Raw genomic sequence first — 20,300 nt, 5'->3', positions numbered from 1 at the left:
CTCATTTGCAAAGGTTGTGTTGTTGTTTGGATGGGCAAAACTGAGACCTATAGAAATGGATGTATGGGTGAATGTAGACACCCAAGGTTGCCCCCTTATTGGGTCTTATCAGCCTTGATTACCAGTGGCGAAAGCACGGATAATGGATTACATGCGTCACTGACCCTGTTGTCTTTCCTAGCTGCTGTTGTGCAGTTATATTCAGCATTTTAATTCTACACCTATCTTTGCTGTTTCTCATTCTGTGTGGCTTATCAGCTCCAGAGAAGACAGAAAAGTCTGCATCCTGTTTACTCTGACTCTTACATGCTCAGTGTGCATGAATGGTTGTGCAAGTACGGTGGTGGCCAAAATTATTAGAACAGCTGAAAGAGTTGATCTGAAAATACCTGACCTTTGTTTGCCTCCAAAACATAATTTCATTTCATAATGTTCATGAAATATGCAGATGGTTGCTCTGAGCACAGTCGTACTGTTTTCATCCACTGTAACTTTAATATTTGGTATGTCCACCTTTAGCAGCAATTACAGCAGCACATTTCTCCGGCATAGTGTCAACATATTTCCAGAGAACTTCAACACTAATGTTATCCCATTCCCTCTGCTACTCAAGCCAAAGGTTTTTCTTCGGATGTATAAAAGATCTGTCCAGTTCATTTTCCACCTCGCCCCAAATTTGCTCGATGGGGTTGAGGTCCATACTTCTTCTGTGAATATGATGATGTTTTTTGTAAGCAAAATTACCAATGTCTTCTTATGATGGCTCCATCCTATGGCTTAAAGGGCATAATGATGATAAATGGCCAATTCAACATAAACAACTGAAGCCTCTTAAATATGCCAAGTGTTCTGCTGTTATAAAATTTAATGCAAATCCATTACATGTGTGTATGTGTTTTGTTTGTTTTTAGTAAATTTGACACTTTCTGTCCCACCCCCACCCCCCAGATCCACATTGACAACGGACCTGTCAGACTGGCAAAAAACAACAAAGCTTGCATATTTATTTGCATATGAAGTGCTGAAGTCAGATCAGATCACGAGCGGGCAATGAGACACATGAGGAGATGGGTTCTAATGCCAGGTGTGAACTGATGCACCATCCACTTGTGAGAACAAAAATGATTTGCACTGTTTTTTTTTGTTTTTGGAGATAGACATGAAGTATTTTGAACCGATTCTTTAATCAACACATTGGTCCATGAAATAGAATGTGTGAATGGTTGAATTTCCATTAAATTTAGTGTAAATACTCTTGTTCACCAGAGCCTTAAATCCTGATTTGGGTGACCTTACAAAAGAATCCGATGCATGTTCATCCCTTAACGTATCTGCACCCTCCACTGGTTTCCTACCACTCCAAGAAGATGAATCAGTTTTATTTCAATGACCTCATGGCATTTCCTGTAGCCCAACCCCTAGGACAAGCTTTACATTTAGCCTCTGTATTGATAAAGCTGTAGAAACTGTAATAGGCAGTTCATCTTCTCACAGCCACTCGCTGTTTTTTTGCCCTTGAGTCATGATTATAAAAGCCGAATATTGGTCTGATACAATGGTCTAAATATCCAATTTCATCTGAGCCACATTTAGATTCAAGCCCTCTCTTTCATGGCACTGAAAAGAATACAGAGCAAAAAAACAGCAAAAAAAGGTCCTCCAGGATACATTGTGAGTGTGCTTCAGAATGAACAGGCAAACAGCTGAATTAGAAGCAGACACCCCATCAGTTAGAGCTCATTTGAAGCACCGAGCCAATGACAAGTCAATTCATCTGCTGCCTCTCCACTTTCATCATCAGCAGCACCACTTCCTGAGAGTGCTGACCTTTCCACACTTCTCCGCCAGAGAGGAAAAGACTAAAAAGAATGAGTGTGTGTGTGTGTGTGTGTGTGTGTGTGTGTGTGTCATGTGCTGAGCAAGTGAAAAAGAAAGAAGGGAAATTGTTAAAGAGAAACCGATTTTGTGTGAGTTTGTTTACACAGTAATACGTCTTCCAGACATGTGTTGGACCCGTTCATGACGCAGCTGCCACCCTCGGCCTCTCTCTATCTTACTGTGTCGTTCCAAACGCTTCAGTTGTTAACTTGAGAACTACACTGAATTACATTAAAGGGATAGTTCACCCAAAATTGAAATTTCACTCATTATCTACTCACCCTCATGTGGACTAAGGGCTGGGAGAAGTTTCAGAGTCCTCCGTGGCTTCTCTGAGTTACAGGGGGTCTCGGCGTAGCAGTGCATGTCCATAATGTTTGCAAATGGATACCAACTGTCTTCGTACCAAACAGACACACCAAAAAACATCCAAATACCTCCATGCTGCTCGTATGTAATGTCCGTCTTGTATTGAAGCCCCGAAATGCAAAATTGTCCCGAAAAAAATTTAAAAAGTCTATATTTCAAGCTTGTTTGTAGCGGAAGCTTCTCTTCCCGGTTTGTCGAATTTGGACGAACCAGGGTCTGTCCTCTTCCCAGTTCGTCCAAATTTGACGAACCGGGAAGAGGAGCTTCGAGAAGCTTCCGCTACAAAACAAGCTTAAAACATAGACTTATTTAATTTTTTCAGGACAATTTCGCATTTCGGGGCTTCAATACAAGACGGACATTACATACGAGCAGCACGGAGGTATTTGGATGTTTTTTGGTGTGTCTTTTTGTTACGAAGACAGTTGGTATCCATTTGCAACCGTTATATGGACATGCACTGCTACGCCAAGACCCCCTGTAACTCAGAGAAGCCACGGATAACTCTGAAACTTCTCCCAGCCCTTAGTCGACATTTCAATTTTGGGTGAACTATCCCTTTAAATGATTTGCCAAATAAAAGTTTCACCCTTCTGTACATCTGCAGGCTCGCTCTCTCTCTGGATCGGCCATGTGTGTGCTCTCAACCCCCTCCCTGTATTTCTGTCTGTCAGTGGTTCAGTTAGGTGACATGTAAACACCAGTATCATTTCATTTATACGTGGCAACACCACCAGACCAAAACAGACACGTCCTTTGTTCTCACTGGGCTTAGAGCGGGGTCATGAAGAAGAGTTTGCTGATGTGGGACCCCCAGTGATAGACCCTCACTGCAGCATTAACCCACATCACTGTGTCAGTCTAGATGGGCTATAACATCCTTTTATATGTGTATGTGTATGTGTGTGTGTGTGTGTGTGTGTGTGTGTGTGTGGAGGGAGCAAAAGGAGGCCCTGTACTGAATGCTAATCAACAACTCACCATAAAAGCAAAGACACACACACACACACACACACACACTCTGTCACAGTAGTCTTACTTTAACCTCGTCTGGAGTCTCGGTGCACTTGATCAGGTTGACAGTCCAGTCTTCAGACGCTGCCTCTTGCATCAGCGCCGTGTTTCTAACAAGGGAAGGGCTGCAGGCGGTTTAGAGCATTCAGAGATAGATATCCAGGGTGTAACCTTGAGTGTTTAAGAAAGGAAAAGCTGCATTTGACAATTCAGATCTGTTATGGGCCATGTCCTATGCACAAACACACAGGAGGTCAAGACGAATTGTGCACCATTGCCAGTAGGATTTTTTTTATGCCTGTCTGTTGAGGGAGTAATGCTCCGAGGGGGGAGCTCAACACTCAACAGGGTCATAAGAAGGTCCAGCTATATAACGTCTGCAGAACAGCACGCACCACCCTCCATTCAGACACATCTTTGTTTAGTGGTTGTTTTATTCTGCCTAAATGTTCCACTGAATGATGTACAGGCTCATTTATTCCTAGCATCGTTTTGCCAACTGAATTTCCTTTAGGGGTAGGTGATAAACAGAGTAATTATTAAATAATTCAAATAGTATCTTCATCACAACCGTCCATGTAGATTACCTTGTTGAGGAGGTGGGAATGTGTAGGTTCTGAATTTAATGGGACTTTCACACATGGACTCTAAAACAGTCTGTAGTCATTGTGAAAGCTCTTGCAGCTCTGTCCCTGCACTGACCTTAAAAAGCCATTTACAGGGGAAAGTTGAGAAAGGCTAAACGAATATTGTCTGATGCAGTGTGACAGCCAGTCAGGTGAGAGCAAATCACGACCATCTTGATTTCAGCAGAAACAGAAACAGCTGTTCCCTACGCTGGTCTTAGGGAATGGGTTGTAAAGAAAATGGAGGAAAAGTCTTCAAGAAAAGGTTGCTGGGATTAGGGTGTATTCAGACCTGGCTCGTTTGTAGCAGAGGTGGTGGTCTTGGCTCACTTCCACAACACATGACATGCTGCTGATGTTCCATGGTTCTCAAAGACCGGTCAGGTTCAGGGTGAAAGATATATGGGCTTCAACCGTGGTTGGGACCAGGTCACATTTAATGTTCAGGGCCCACTGTTTTTGTTTTCTATTGCATGTCCTAAGGTTAGGTTCCATACCTTTAATTATCGGTTCATGTTGTTTTGAGATCCCAGGGGCAGAGACGCGAGCTGCTCAGCTAACACAAATGAGCTAACGGTACATCATCCCCTGTCCCTCAAAACTCGTCAAATACACAATCCAACAACTCTAAGACGCTCTTGTGGAGAACTTGTGACCTGCACATTCACCACACTCCGAGAAAGCAATCAATAGAGCATTGGATAATGTTATTTATTGGTATCATATATGTGTTACAATGTGTATATTTGTGTAGTCTTGCCTGTCATAAACAAGAGATTACGAGTTACGGAGTGTGTTTCTGTGAGGCGAGAGCTGGAACACCAGGTCGGAGGCTCTGCTTCTTGCAAGGTTGGTTTTCGGCCAAGAGGGGAAGGCAGAGAGCCTCCATTCTCCCCATAACAAGCTACAAGTCATTTATTTACCATCACATACTCTGAAGGTGTTTTTAAAAAATGGTGTAAAAATGTAGCATAGTTAAGGTAAAAAAAAATTGCATAGTTAGACATAGTTCCTAGAAAACCTGCTGGGGTACAACTGTGAGCATGATATCTTTCTGCCCTCTATGCTCTGGAAGAGAACATCTCTTTGGGGAAAGTGAGGTGCTCAAGGTTGTTAGTTGGAGCACAGCAACAGCCATCAGGACATGCCAGCACCACCACATCCCAAAGAGGTCAGTGACCTTTGTCAAAGCTGGAGTTAAACTCTGTCCACATGTAAAATCAACAATGGTCCTCCTCTACAAGGCCTTAGTCTGAACTCAAGGAACTGAAGTTTTCAAAGCATATCATGAAGAGACACACACACGGTCCTAGAACTTGCAGTAGCCATCATCCAATCTTGCACAGCATTTGCTGTGTTCACACTGCTAGCTTATGTAAATAGACATCTGGTTAATGCTGCGCTCACAGCGCCACCTTGAGGAGGAAGCAACCATCTCTGTATCCTCCAACCCCACTTTCCAATTTATTGTTCTCAACAAATATCGTTGTGCAGAAATGAATTACACATACTTGAAGTAAAGGCCTTGTAATAAAAAAGAGACCTGCTCTGCATCCTTTCAACCACAGCTACAGTACATGTGTTCCAATGCAATAGGAAAAAAACTGAAATCATTTTGTTGGTAATTAATTTTGGCCTGTTTACAACAAACTTGAAAGAGGGATGCGTTGATGGACAGACGTGTTGTATTTTGCAATCTCCCCTGAGCACCAAGCTTATCAAGAAGAACACGCTAGAACAACACAGTTTATATATGCACACACACACAGTCACAGTATAATAGAAAATGTAAAAAGAGGAGGATTGAAGGGGGAAGTGAATGCCCTCATCCTATCATTACTATGGTAAAACATGTAAATAAGTTTAGCGTCTCTCTGCCTTTGATGTCCTCTGTGGTGAGTAAACACTCGGCTTGGCGAGACATCAATAGTGTTTTTCACCTGTTTAAGGACTCATAAGTAGCTGGAAAGCCCATAGTCATTTTACCTCATTTGAGACATTGATCCACAATCATTTTCTAACCTTCTCCCGGTTCGTCCTCCTCTCCATCTCTGTCTCTTATTTCCAGTAGCTGGTCCTGTGTCACCTTTGTCAGCTTGTCACCTCAGCAAAGGATTCATACAAAGTAATAATGAAACTGTAAAGGAACATGAACCCGGGCGATGGAGAAGAAGAGAAATTAAGTGCCGTGAGAAAGAATGACACCGGCAGAGAAAAATAGCGGCGCGTCCTAATTAAGTTCTCATCCATGTTAATTCATCTGGGCCTCGTTAGAGGGACCCAGACAGACAATACCCCCCTTAATCCTGGGAGAAACCTGGCAGCTGCTACCACAAGAAATCCATTAATTGATTTAAGAGCTGCAGCTTTGTTGTGACAGTGCTTCGCTGTTTGAGGAGAATTTGCTGTGCAAATGCCACAGAACTCAACTGACAGGTGTGTTGAGGAGTGATAGTTGGTATCCCCCTAATTAAATACCAATTAAACCCAGAAGAGGGATCAACACAAGTTGGAAGTTAAACCTATTCTAACAGGTGCAGGTGTATAGGGGCTGCCAGTAATTGTTAGATTCAAACTGACCTGAGGATTCAACAGGATAAAAGGTAACAACTAAGGTTTAAAGAAGAGACTTCAATGTATGCCTTTCGATTAATTCTTTTTTTTTTTACCTTAATTAAATGGCTTCAGAGTAATTGTGATGGTTAAATGACTTGTTCCAGGGAGAATGGAGCCTCTCTCTGCCTTCCACCTAGCGTCTCTTGGTGAAAACCAAACTTGAAAGATCAGTGCCTCTGACCCGGTGTCCCAGCTCTCGTCTTGGTGGCATGCAACAGCAACACGCCCCATTATCTCTTGTTTATGACAGATGAAACTTCACAAATATACACATTGCAAAAAATGTACATGATGTATAATGTTATCCACTACTCCATAGAGAACCTTCTGGCCGGATTTGTTGAAAACAAATGCACATGGCTGGGAGGAAAGGGAGAAAAGGCGAGCAGACTTGCATAGTTCACCTTTAGGCTGTATGAAGACATACGTAGGTTAGATAGGCAAAAATAACAAGTAGTAATTCTTATATTCATCCCATCCCTGTACTCTGGGGATGGATTTATATATTTTTTAATTTTACAGTTCAAATCACATTACTTGAAATAGAATGACAAAAAACATGAACTCTTCAGTATGTGACTATTTTAAATAGGACTACACTTTAAAACATGTTTTCATGTGGAGGGATGCTGTCAAAGTGTTGTAACTGGACTCGCTGGACACCCCTGCAGCAGAGCAGAGATTTTGAGGTTTGAGGTTTTTTAAGTGACCAATCACAGCTGGCTCAGCAGCTCACTGCTCCAGTCTCACCACAGCTTCAAGGTAGTCTTCTTGGCTGCTGGAAGAAGTCCGGCTAGTAGTGAGCACTCAAAAACTGGATTAGCAGAGACAGTGTGGGTGAAGGGCTGGGCAGAGTGTAATGGAGCTGGACATAGGCTACGTATGTCTGGAAAATTCAGACACTCTTATTAAATGTTAGCAGTAGCTAGCTGGCTTGTTTAATACACTTTACTGTCTTACCTTCTGAATTAGCCTGTGTATCTCTGGATGGAAACTCATGTTTAGCTAGTTTCGTCTAGCTACTTTTGTCTCCAGTTAAAGTTTAAGTAACTAATGTTAACTAGCTAAGACTGTAATACAACACTGCTGAGGATGAAGTAGTCTACTGTACAAGTTTACTTAGCCTACTATGTAAACCAGCCGTGCTTGCAGGTGCTACATAATACTCACACTTTTATTGTTAAATTCCAATTAAAATAAATCTGAACAAATATGAAACATTTCCAAAATTAGACATCTGTCCAACATTAGTGTCCAGCATCTTTCTGACATCACATTGGTGTGATGGAAACAGCACTATCAAAGAAGTTTCATTTCCATTTCACACACTGATGGTTCATTTGACTTCAAGTGAAACTTTGATATTTTGGGCAGCCCTTAAATGAACGCGTCCTGTCGGTGCATCTAGCCTTCAGCCGTTTGAAAATGAGCAATGGTGACTGTGTGTAGTTGAAGGAGGGACTCACTGAACCAATTAAGGAAGTAATTGGTTGTGAAATGGGAGAAGAGAAAAACTGATAGAAGGCAGATCAGTGCTGGTCAATATTCAGTTGAGCTCTGTTCTCCACAGAGACTATTGATGTTTTGAAGGTCAGCCATAGTCCACTGGGAGTCACATGATCATACTCAAACACACACACACCGTATGAGTGTGGAGGATAAAGCAATTAAATTCCTCTCATCTCTGTGTCTGCTTATCAATTTACTATCAATTTTCTGTGTGCAGTGGAAACAGTGACCAACCACTTATATCGATCAAAAAGCTGGGCACAGTATCATTCCTATATAAATGCTATTAGAATAATTTGCTTAGAGCAATAACAGTGCTTTCACATGTCTTTTCACACATGACAGCACAAGGAAAAAAAAAAAAACATTTGTGAGTGCATCTTCTCCAAAAGAAACCTGGACTTATCTGAATTTGATACATGGTCTAATCACATGAAAATTGACACACACAAAAGCAGCTTTAAAATGATTAATAGCATGAATACTTCTGAAAGTGTGTCTCTTTTTAGCTTCTGGGAGAAAACACCACTGCTTTTGAAGTGTTTCATACTCCAAAGATGCTTAATCCTCTTGTCTGGAATACCCTCAGATTTTCTTAAAGTTAGGCTAAGTTTTAGGTCATGGTTAAACAAGAGATAGTGTGAGTGAAAATTAAGACTCCTCTCAGAGTAGAGAACTCGGTTGCATAAGATAGGTCCAATCTCCACACCCCTCACTTTCCACTAAGGGATTTCAATGTCAAACTGCTCTCTCTTTCTAGTTGTGTCTCATCTGTGTAATCCGTTTGTGAGAGAGAAATGTATTTTTCTCATATTCATACACAGAGCAGAGTATCTGCATGAGGACATCTTCAACTATGGTATATGGTGAAACCGTATTGTATAATAATGGTTCTCTTTACTGAGGAGTAATGTTTTTGGACTGCGTCCTTCTTGACTGTACCTTAGAGTGGGCCGATTCATAGCACTCCATCTCCAGCCCCCTTCTTCCTCCTTTAGACCATTTCCCTTTTTCGTTTCACCCCTAAACAGCCAGTCAGAGGCACTTTGAAGTGAAGGCAAAGGCAAATATGAAAAGAGTGAATGTCCTCCGTGAAGAGGTGCCTTTTCATTGTGGCTATTCCCCAGTCTCGTCTTGCCTCGGGCCTGCATGACACTCTACCTCAAGTTGCTAGCTGGTAGCATGGCACGTCCTCTGCTTTATCCAGGAGACACAGATTATTTTCTAATGCTTTGAAGAGGTTGCATGTGAAGAGGACAAAACACCATGGCATAAATACTAATGTGGCTAAAATTAATTAGGCTCACCATTCAAAACACACTTTGACTCATTGTGAGGAAGTCTGACTCTGGGTTGTCTAAAGTGGTTATGCTTTCGCTAAAGGCTAAAGGACATGAGAGCAGAGGTCTGGCTCTGCACGGGGTGAACTCACTGTACAGAAACTCAGCAACTTTGTAATTACAGCTGTACTTCTTTTGACTCCTTTTAGTTGTGTCAGAGTTCAGAATACTGCTTTTTATTCTCTGTGATCTCATTTTCCAGTGGATGAAAGCCACCATGCACCTTTACTTAATTGAGGCACTTTAACTCTGTCTCAGTTTTATGCAACTTTAAAGTGTTCTTCAGAACTGTAACTGTGGCATGACTGATGGTGCTGGACAGGCCAGTTTGAGTGTTTCTGAAGAGTTTTTACAGGGACTTCTTGTTAAGTAATGAAAGAAGAAAAGGCCAGATTGGTTGGAGCTGATATATGATTACCACTCCTAACCACTGCGGTGAGAGGAAAAGTTAAATTACAATAACTGGTCAAAGTTCATAAGGATTTTTTTGACCACTCTTCATCATAGACTTGCTTCAGCTTGGTCATGTTCATAGGATGTCTGATGTTCTTCAGGTCATTCCCCAGGATCTCAAACAATATTGCCGCTACACATTTTCCCATAAGTATTGTGGAGTGTCATGTGAAGTAGATGCACAGTGATGGTTTTTTGGGGGCATTAAAGGGATAGTTCACCCAAAATTCAAATTTCACTCATTATCTACTCACTTTTATGTCGACTAAGGGCTGGGAGAATTTTCAGAGTCCTCCGTGCCTTCTCTGAGTTACAGCGGGGCTCCGTGCAGCACTGCATGTCCATATGATGGTTGCAGACCATCAGAGCTCACTTTTCTTCATACAAAAAGACACACCAAAAAACATCCAAATACCTCCATAGTGCTCATCTGTAATGTCCCTCTTGTATTGAAGCCCCGACATGAGAAATTGTTCCGAAAAAAATTAAATAAGTATAGGTTTTAAGCTTGTTTGTAGCGGAAGCTCCCAGTGTCTCAGTTCACTGCTCTGCTGGTGTCAGTGCAAATCTCGCACAATTTGCACTGACACGGGCGGAGCCGTCAACTGGGTCGCGCGAGATTTGAACATTTCTTGCGTCTATTCAACTATCTGACTGTTAACCATGACCTGACCATATTTTCAGACAAATGTACACATGGGTAAGAGAGTTCACTTGCTTTGACATTGCTATAGGGAGTTGTATAAAATAACCAGGGGTACCCTTTGATATTTATGACTACTATAAGGAATTGATGTTATCCGCTGTACAGAAATCTGGTACACTTACTCCTGTTGTGCCAGTTATCCGTATTGGCCTCCATGCTAAGAGAGTGCTCCAATGTGTGAATTATTCTGGCCTCCTTGAAGAAGCTAACAATTTTATACAGTAATGATTAAAATGAGATCACATTATAGAGAATCACTATGATATCTTTGATAAGAGATTCAATTTGCACTTCACAGTCAAAACTTACCTTAAACAAAATGCCTGCTGGTTAAACAGTTTTGCCACTTTGTCATTAGGTCTTAACCTGGTGTTCCACGTTCAAGATCTGCCTGACTGTGTTGCTTCAGAAGTGAATTTGAAACAGGAGCAATGATTTATAAAGGAAACTGGAAAAGTGTACTTTTTCTCAAAGGGGATCAAAAATGTTCTTAAAGCAGATATCATCGGCACGGCCGTTTCGGCTAATGCTGTGTTCAAGGCAGGCTTTTGAAACCGTAAGTTACAGCTTCAAGTCACAACTACGACTTGGTAGCGTTCCAGGTAACCCGTAGCTCGTGTTTTTACCGTCCTGTTGTCTGTGAAAGTTCCCTATAACGGCCACTCGTAACTTCCGACCCGTGAACTCGTACCAGATCGAACTGGTATGACTTCACAGGAAGGAAAAACACAAAGTACGAGTTTCCTTGAACGCACCATGAGTTAGCAGCCCCCGCCCTTGTCAGGCATCAATTGGTCCTCGTGCTACGTCACCACATTCACGCGCATCCCTTGGCTGCACACACAGCCCTTCATGCCGTTCTCTCCCCTCATTGGATAACACTTGTATCCCACAAGGAAAATTTTCTCCTCGGGTTACAGCAGAGCAGAGTGACGGAGAGACTCGTGTTTAGGCTGAAATACTTCATGTAAGTGATTGCTGACGGAAAATAGGACTATTTAGGACTTATATTAACAAAAACATTCCACTGATATCTGCTTTAAGTAACTCCCAAAACAGATGAGCAAGTCGAGACTAGAAAAGGAACATTCATAAGCCCCTCAAAGTAAGATGCAAATCACAAATAGGCTACCAGATACTGTAGGTTTGTAATTAATATTTCAAACATGACAACAGCAACTCCAGCTTTGTCGTTACATGAAAATTCCGCCATAGAAGGAAGAAAAGATTCAGTGGAATGTTGTTGGTGATGGAGGACATACACAGGAGTAAAATAAAAAGCTTAAATCTTCAGGTACATATTTAAGTGCATTTAATAGAGTTGAAAAACTGAAGAATATAGCTCAATGAAAACAGCATTAGCAAAAAAAAGACATAAAAGTGAGGAAAAAAAACATAAATAGCCAGAGAAAACAAGGTAACATGTATAAAATGTATTCATCAAGAATAAATATGTACACTGATGCAGATCCCTTCTTGAACTCACATACACAGACTCAACAGACACACACAGTAAAATAATCTTTTAAAATGCGGACGGGACATATAAGAAACAAGAGCAAAAGCACTTAATCTTCTCAACTTACTCTCTTGAATGTTAAAATAAAAGCTTTATAAAAGCTGGAAGCTATCATACGTTAAGAGGGTGAGTTAATTACTATAGGTAATATGATATGAGGTCAAAATCAAGTCTACCCCCATTACAATAAAACAACATTAAATGTCAGTTAATATAAAGGTCTCTCAAAAAGTCAGTTTATTACAAAAATCGGTAAAGGCCAAGAGAGGTCAAGTTTAACTAGTACATAAAGCACATAAAGAGGTTAGCAACCTGCATCTGTTACCTGCTACCTTTATTGCCCATAACCTTCATAGAAATACCTCAACATCAAAAATTAAATGTTAATTTACTTGAACAAAGCACAGTGAAATAAAACACACATCCAGGCACGTGGACCCCATTCAAACCAGAGGATCAGAAGTCATACTCTTTACTTGGTCTATATTGGTAATTTTTCTTTTGATGATGGGGACAAATCAGAAAACTGAGCAGACAACCCATGTACACAAGATGTGACAAGTGCCTGATAAACTACACTGACAAAATACTGAATCTTGTCAAAATAATCCGTAACAAAAGCAGAACATCCTTCATTTTCAAGGGTAAGACAAACCCCGACCAGAACCAGTGGGGCACCTGTGGCGACTGTTATGATGTACCATTCCAGTTGTTAGTGCCCAGACACCTTACTTAATACAAGTATACTTAATGTTTGGAGAGATGCACTAAACTGCCTTCTGACTAACTTCTGAGTTCTCAGTCACACATCACTCACACACAAACCAATTTTAGCTGAATGCATCACATAGCAGGCTTCAGGTTGACAAACAACTACTTTATTGTTGTAACCCTACTACTTGAAAATATTCTATCTGGGGAGCACTATGAGCAGTTTCGCTGGACGTTTCTCATACTGCCATGTACGAGACTGATGTTCATCCTGATGTCCATTAAATGCAATTTCCTTGGATTGGAAAAGTGTCAAATGGTCCAGCATAGACAAATCCTACTTTGCCATACTTTGCACACTTGGACCCGTCCATTCAGATCTTGCCGTTAACACCAGTCAAGGCAAAGGAAGTGAAGAAATCGGATTATCCCCGCAAGCGCTCCATAGTAGCAAGGTCTCAGAAGAGGTGGGTGGTTGAACGACTGAATGTGTGGTACTTCCTCTCAAACATGGAAGGTAGATTGACCATGGAGGGGGAATGGTGTGCCTGTGAACAGAAAAGACAGGAAGTAAAAAGAATCAAGAAAAATATGCATAAAGCAAACGTGAGTAAACCCAAGATAAAATGTTAACACCTCGTGATGAAAGGATCAGTAAAGTTAATCAAAACTTGCCTTTCTTTTTTCCTGGTTAATGTTAACGTGCCGTTCAAGGTTAATAATGATCCAGAGATCATTTTATATAATAAACCACTGATTTGCCAAGAAACATGAGCAGTCAGATAATCAGAAATGGCAACTCAAACGTATTTAAAACTATAACAATATCCATTGAAAATATCCATCAGTTTGCACACCCACTTCCTGCCTTGACTGTTGTAGACGGTGCAAGCTGGGGCTGTCACTATTTCAAAATTTAGAGTTCAAACAAGTGTAAATTAAAGTTATGGTTGGTAATCCTGTTCAATGGTCCTTCTATCCTGAGAGTAGTCAATACATTATGTATTCAGAAAAAGGAACGAAAATAATCAGACCTCTGTGGCAGCTGCAGGACTGACAAAACTCTGACCAATCCATGCTTTTTGCTCCAAAAACCGCCTCCTCCCTCACACACACACTTTTAGAACCTGACGAAGGTCTCAGGACCGAAACGTTGTTCAATAAAACCTCTGCAAGTGATGACAGTGTGCGGGAGCTTTTTCTCATGTTACTCGACCACCTGGTCTTCTCCTACGCACCTGTCCGTCCGTGCCGGTGTGCACAAGTTTCAGCCTGGTTTTGCTCCAAAAAGGAAAAACCAATCAGATGCCTTCATGTCTAGTTCTCCCTACACCCAATCAAGCTGCCGTCTCTCTCCCTCTCTCCCTCCTCTCGCGCGCGCGATCAGAGTCTTCACCTACATCCGCGGAAAAGCTACATTTCAGTCTGATGGGTGGCAGTGTAGCTCTGGGAATGTGCGTTCGGTGTCTTCACCTACGTCTGTGGAAAGGTGATGGTGTGGCTTCAGAGAGAAGTCTGGGGAAAGGGGCTGGGACTTTTAACTTGTGTATTTTTAAAATGTGGCCTGATAGAACCTTTTTTCCAGAATCTTCAACCCTACCTTTAGCGTGTGTATTGGTTGGATTAATTTGCCTGCAACCCAGGTTGCCTATGGAACATAAGAGAGCATGGGCTGCCGCTCCTGGTGAGTTAGCCTGGCTCAAGATCTCTACATCACCACTAACACCTCTCGTTCTGCAGCAATTTTCAGTGAAATGAAATGTAACAGTAAAAGTTTGAAGCAGCTCCTGTTTGGCCAGCAACTGTTATGCCCTAGTTGAAGAACAAATAGGACGAAGGCAACTTGCAACATGATGGAACTAATATGTTCTAGATGAAGACTACCTACAAAATAAAATGGTTTGGATAAAGGAGTCAAACCTCTCCGACTGCTCATGTTTGCTGTCCCAGTTTGTTGAAGCAATGCTGCCATGCTGAGACATGAGAAATTACTTTGGATGATTAAACCCAAACTGAACCAAAACGGAGAAAATATGATGGAAAACCAACAAAACAAAAGAAAAAAAAAACCTTGAACGGCACCAAAGTAGCAGTTAGCAAGAGGACAAAGTACTACTATTTGGAGCGAGTACAATTGCACACGTGGGAGTATGTTTAGCAGCCATTCACTCAGCCATTCAACTCAATTCAAACCAGCATCCCATCTCCTATTCATTGTGCACTTTTATATGCCTGTGCAACAAGACTGACCTGTGAGCCATCTAGCTTGCAGTTAGGGGTGCGTATGTGTGCATGAGTTGGAAGCATGGAAGTATTAAGGACAAGGTTGGTTTATGGGCTGCAGCTTCATTTAATTACTGAAAGCACAAAGGCAAATTGCGTTGCTTGCACCTCTCTTCCTTTCAAGGCAAACCTTGGCACTGAAGTAATCAAGACAAGCTACCTTTGCCAACACAATCGCACTTCAGTAACTTTTAAACCCGCTTTCACAAAACACACACAACTCTATGAACCTTTCAGCAGAGGCATTGTCTTTCTCCTTCCCTCAGTGTGTGTCAGCAGATGAACAGCGTCCTTGATTACATGTGAGTAAGTGGTGCTAGGGGGCTTCAGCAACAAGAGAATAAGGGTTGAATGAATCAAGAGATTAGCAGGCTGCTTCCACTGAAGAAGATGGTCAGGTCAGCGGCAGCTCAATGAAACATATCTCACCCTTATCACACACTTGACTTGCCACAACCAAGTTCTAACACTAATGAACACTTGTTTTGTGCAAGTGTGCATGAAAACATGTCAACAACCTGTCCCTGTTTCTAGTGAGTCTAGTGTACATCAAACAGGGAGATAAGCATCACTTAATAGTCTACGACAGTCTGGAGGGGGAAAGCAGTGTACACACATACCAGGGAGGGTGCAGACTCTCTACTATTGCCGTAAGGAGTGTCTATAAAGTTTCCCCAAATTAAAATGTATTAATTAATACATTAAATGTTTTTGAGTGTGGGGTGTATTGCAGTTATACTGCACTCTATAAAAAATCGCCTCATTATGGATGACACCTGAGTTTAGTTGAGTTGGTGTTGATATCAATGAACTATAAATGGTTGAAATGAAAGATAAATACGGATTAAAGTAGAAATGCAACTGATTACTTTAGTCACAAACCTCAGTATGTTTCATTTATGAACATGAAGCTTTAAATGATCTACAAACTGGGAGTAAAATTGGCAATAATCAAACTTCTGTGCTCACAGGCAGCCCCCGATGAACAGGCTTGTGTACAATTCATCATTGAATGATTTAATCATCTCCAAATAGATAACACTGACATTCTATTAGGGCTGTCACAATCATGAATTTTAGTTGATTGAATTTCCATACAAATAATTGCAATTAATTATTAAATTGTCTTTTTCTGATCTTTTCATGCCACTAAATAGTATCAGCAAGAAGAGCCATTAATTGGCATTAAACACTGTAACATATAAATAAAAACTGCACTTTCTGTTTTCCTTTAGGCTTTGCAACTAAACTCCATGACAGATGCACATTGAAATGTGGTCATCGATTATTAGAAATTAAGCGCCTCGAGATAAACAGTTTGTGGTGCTCCACTCATGTGTCATTTAATCATAGCAGAAGAAGGGGGCGCAATGTGATGATGTCATTCAGAGAGCACCACTCAAACTTATAACGGTGGAAAACGACGAGGGAATAGTGATGAAAATATTATCGTTAGTTTCATCCAGCTGTTTCTATACAGATGGAAACAATTTTAACTATTATGCAAAATAATAGCGGTCAGCTCAAATCTGTCATGAGTAACAAGATTCATTGTCTGTCTATGATGTACTGTACCTGTCACTCTTATTGTACTTTTTCACCTTTTTACTGCTAGTGTATCTCTATCAACAAAGGATGGAAAATTAGCTGATCACTACAATCCTGCGTATTTACACGTGTCTATTATAATTAACTATAAGTGTATTGTCCCCTGATTTTTTAATCAAAATAAATAATTACAAATACAAATAATTGCAATCAGGCAATTATGTAATAATTGTGACAGGCCTACATTCTATTATGTCAAACCCCATCTTTTCAGCATGAATGCCTTTCAGACAGGTGGACCTGTGTGTATGTGACTGGGAAGTAGTTAAATGGCTGAGATGAATATGGGACATAATAAACTCAGGGAAAACGTTTGACAGGTGACCTGCCATCAGACATTAAAGCTCAGATGAGAAGTCAGCCTGGCTTCCATGAATACATTGACATTTCAATTCTAAAGAGCTGGTTTTATGTAAACTAGCCGAAATACACAAAGAGCATTGCATCCAAACTAAAGGCATGCCTTGACATTTTACCATTTATATTTTTTGTAATTAGTCATTCAAGTTCCTTCTATAGGAACTGCCTAAATTGAAACAAAGGTCTCTCGAACCAACTGCAACCTATTACCATCTGTTAATTTGAATGATTAGGAGCCCAAGCACCTCAAAATGTTCATGGATCTGCCTGTAGGCCTGCTCAACTATAATTTGAAATAAAACATCTCATATGTGATAGCATGCCTTTAAAGGAGCCTTTTCAGTTTAGGGAAAACAGGTTTTCACTTGGACACAGCTCTTTTATGTCCCAGCTCTATCACACCCTTTTGCATACATCCCACCATTAATAGCAGCCACCGAGTGAATATTTCCTAGCCTCGTAAACCAGCCTCTCCCGGAACTGCATTTCATTTCATTCTGAGGGAGAGTCTGGCCTCATCCCCATTCTAAGCGTTTGGACTGAAACCCTCAGAAGGCCGAGCCAATCAGCGTCGCCCGCTGTGATTGACACAGCACGTTGGCCTATCAGGGACCGACTGGTGTAACGCCCCGTCACTACACCAACTTGCTGATTGGCTGAATGGGGTTGTCTGTCAACGCTACTACCAAAGATATTAAACCGTCTTTGCTACTACTCCCGCCCAGCTCCTGCCCACCCCAGACGCTTTAGAATGGGGATGAGGCCAGACTCTCCCTCAGAATGAAATGAAATGCAGTTCCGGGAGAGGTGGGTTTACGAGGCTAAATATTTCCAGCCACCACCAGTTAGTAACCTGGGTTATTCTGAGGAATAGAACAATTCCAAATCAACCCTTAAAATCTCTGCTCTTAGCAATTATGCCCATCTCAAAAGGGGAAAAGCTTTTTAACCCGCCTCTATCTAATCATAGAGTTTAGAGTTGTAGATCAAGCCCTCATTAATCTGATCAACTATTATCAGTCACAGAGTCTCAGCTTCTAAGGAGTTGATTTGGGACAAGAAAGGCACCAGTGATATATGGACGGTAAGAGCAGAAAATACAGTAAGTAGTGAGGATACATTTGAAATTACAATGGCATTGTTGCATCCCTAGTTGAGACTGGACAACAATAATGTTTGCTCACATCAGGCTCCAGAATTGGGTTTAGCGATGGTTTAGAGCAGAGTCTCCCTGCGATGACCTGTCACGGCAGCTTTGTGTGGGTCCATGGGGACTTGGGGATCCCTGCATGACTCAGAAAAGGTCTTGCCTTTGACATTATGGGGCTGAGGGGCCGGGGACCTTAGTTGGAACCCTGCAGAGGGCAGGTATCTGGACACATGCTGACTAGATTTTGGTTGGGAAGTTTTGAAGTGGGGCTGAGCAGAGTTTCGGATGGCTGGATTGGAAGTGGAGGTGGGACGGGTTGAAAGGGTCGAAGGGGCAGACTGCTTGGAAGGGGAAGGACTCGGATGAGATTGTGCTGGTTGGGTCAATAATGGAGCGTGAAGGATAGACTTGGGACGGGGACTTTGGGTGAGCTCAGGGGCAGTACTGGGACTGGGGCAACGGGCAGGGTCAGGAGCTGGGCTGCAGGGGGTACGGATACAGACAGGGACTCTGGCTCTGACAGGAGGGTGATCAAGAGAGTTGGAGCGCTGCACCACAGCACTGCTCTTGGCTGAATCACTCAAACTGAATGTAGAGGTAGAGCGAGACATCTAGAGTATGTAATAGAAGGGAGACATGGATCAGGAATTTACACATCATTAATGAAAACATGACAAGACAGAGGCCCATGTGACCGCTGACATTAATATGCACTTTCAGTGATCCAATCACAAGTGGTCAGCAGGAAGTAAGTCGCAACTCCACGTTGTACATTGTGTTCTGAAAATATTTATATGGTGCAGACAATGAAACTATGTTGGGTCTAATCAGACTGTGGCAGAGGGTGATAGCTGAGTAGCTCGTCCTTCTGTGTGGCCAGGACATATATTTGCATTCAAGGGATGTGGACATCTCTGAATCAGATCTTAAATGCATCCTCAATGTGTCTTGGGTGCATTCACATCTGGATTTAGAGCTGTTCACTTATGTTGACCCAGGACAGATGTTAATATGCACACAGAGCACTTTACTGACCGATCAACCTCACTTGTCTTGTTTTTTAATTTATTTTTACACATATATTTCTGTTTGTGCCAAGAGTCAGTGAAACGAAATTTCGTTCTATGCACACTGTGTATTTTGAATGACAATAAAGTAGCTATTCTATTCTATTCTATTCTATTCTATTCTAACACCAGGTTGGAACAGGGTCAGAGAGAAAACAGCTGTGCTGAGACAAAAAACATCCTCAGAGGCTAAAACCAAAGACAAACATTTATTTTTATCTGAAAGAGTATATAAGACAAAAGTAGGGGAGGATGAATTTCACAAAGTAAGAGTAAGGTTGAGACATTTGTATGTGGAAATTAAAATCCCTCGACATGCCTACACTGTTAAACATAGGTTTAATGTCGAGAGACAGATCATCACCTAGTGAGGATGTTGGCTTCTGCCATTTCAAAATGTTTGGGTAAATAAGGTTAAATTTCCATTAATATAAATAACAGCTGGTAATTTTAGTTATTTATGGATGAATAATGGAAACTGGTTATTAACTAGGGCCGGGACTCGATAAAAAAAAAAAATCTAATTAATTAGAGGCTTTGTAATTAATTAATCAAAATTAATCGCATTTTAATCGCATAGGCCTATAAATATTTGACTTGAGAACAGTGAGAATACATATTAAATGGTCTTTGCTGCCACTACACTCTGATGATTACTGTATGTAACTACTTAAAAGCAGAAGTAAACGGAATGTTTGTGTTAATATAAGTCTTAAATAGTTATATCTTCCGACGGCAATCACTTATATAGAGTGTTTGGTCTGAAACACGGGTCTGTCAGTCACTCTGCTCTGCTGTAAGCCGAGGAGAAAACTTTCCTTGTATCCTACAACCTTTATCCAATGAGGAGAGAGAACGGCATAAAGGGGCGGTCCTCTCTGTGTGTGCAGCCAAGGGATGCGCGTGAATGTGGTGACGTAGGGACGAGGACCAATAGATCCATGACGAGGGCGGGGACTGCTAACTCCATCGGCTGACAAGAAGTTAGCCAAAACGACCGGATCACTTACTTCTGCTTTAAAGGTGTACAGAAATGGCCGTTTGTCCTGTTTGTCGCGCCGAGTTGTCACGAGTTGCCGCACGAGTTTACC

At 41.5% G+C, this 20,300-nt stretch overlaps 1 protein-coding gene across 5 annotated transcripts in view; it reads right to left on the bottom strand.

Moving 5' to 3' along the window:
* Positions 1-11,806: 11,806 nt before the first annotated feature.
* ect2 (epithelial cell transforming 2) overlaps positions 11,807-20,300 on the bottom strand; it is a 42,128-nt gene continuing 33,634 nt past the window's right edge. For 2 of the 5 annotated variants that reach the window (XM_085773793.1, XM_085773795.1), the window contains 2 exons: positions 18,177-18,753; positions 11,807-13,289 (listed from right to left, as the gene is read on the bottom strand). In XM_085773793.1, coding sequence (XP_085629919.1) covers positions 18,208-18,753 — 546 coding nt within the window. In that variant the 3' untranslated portion in view covers positions 11,807-13,289; positions 18,177-18,207. The remainder of the gene's footprint in view (positions 13,290-18,176; positions 18,754-20,300) is intronic. The other 3 variants (XM_085773797.1, XM_085773796.1, XM_085773792.1) reach the window with 2 other exon arrangements.

Source organism: Trachurus japonicus, chromosome 4 (assembly GCF_045865225.1).
Source record: "Trachurus japonicus isolate A0001 chromosome 4, Traja_1.0".
NCBI lineage: Eukaryota > Metazoa > Chordata > Actinopteri > Carangiformes > Carangidae > Trachurus > Trachurus japonicus.
The sequence above is the reverse complement of the archived record's forward strand: the minus strand, read 5'-3'. Positions and strand labels throughout refer to the sequence as shown.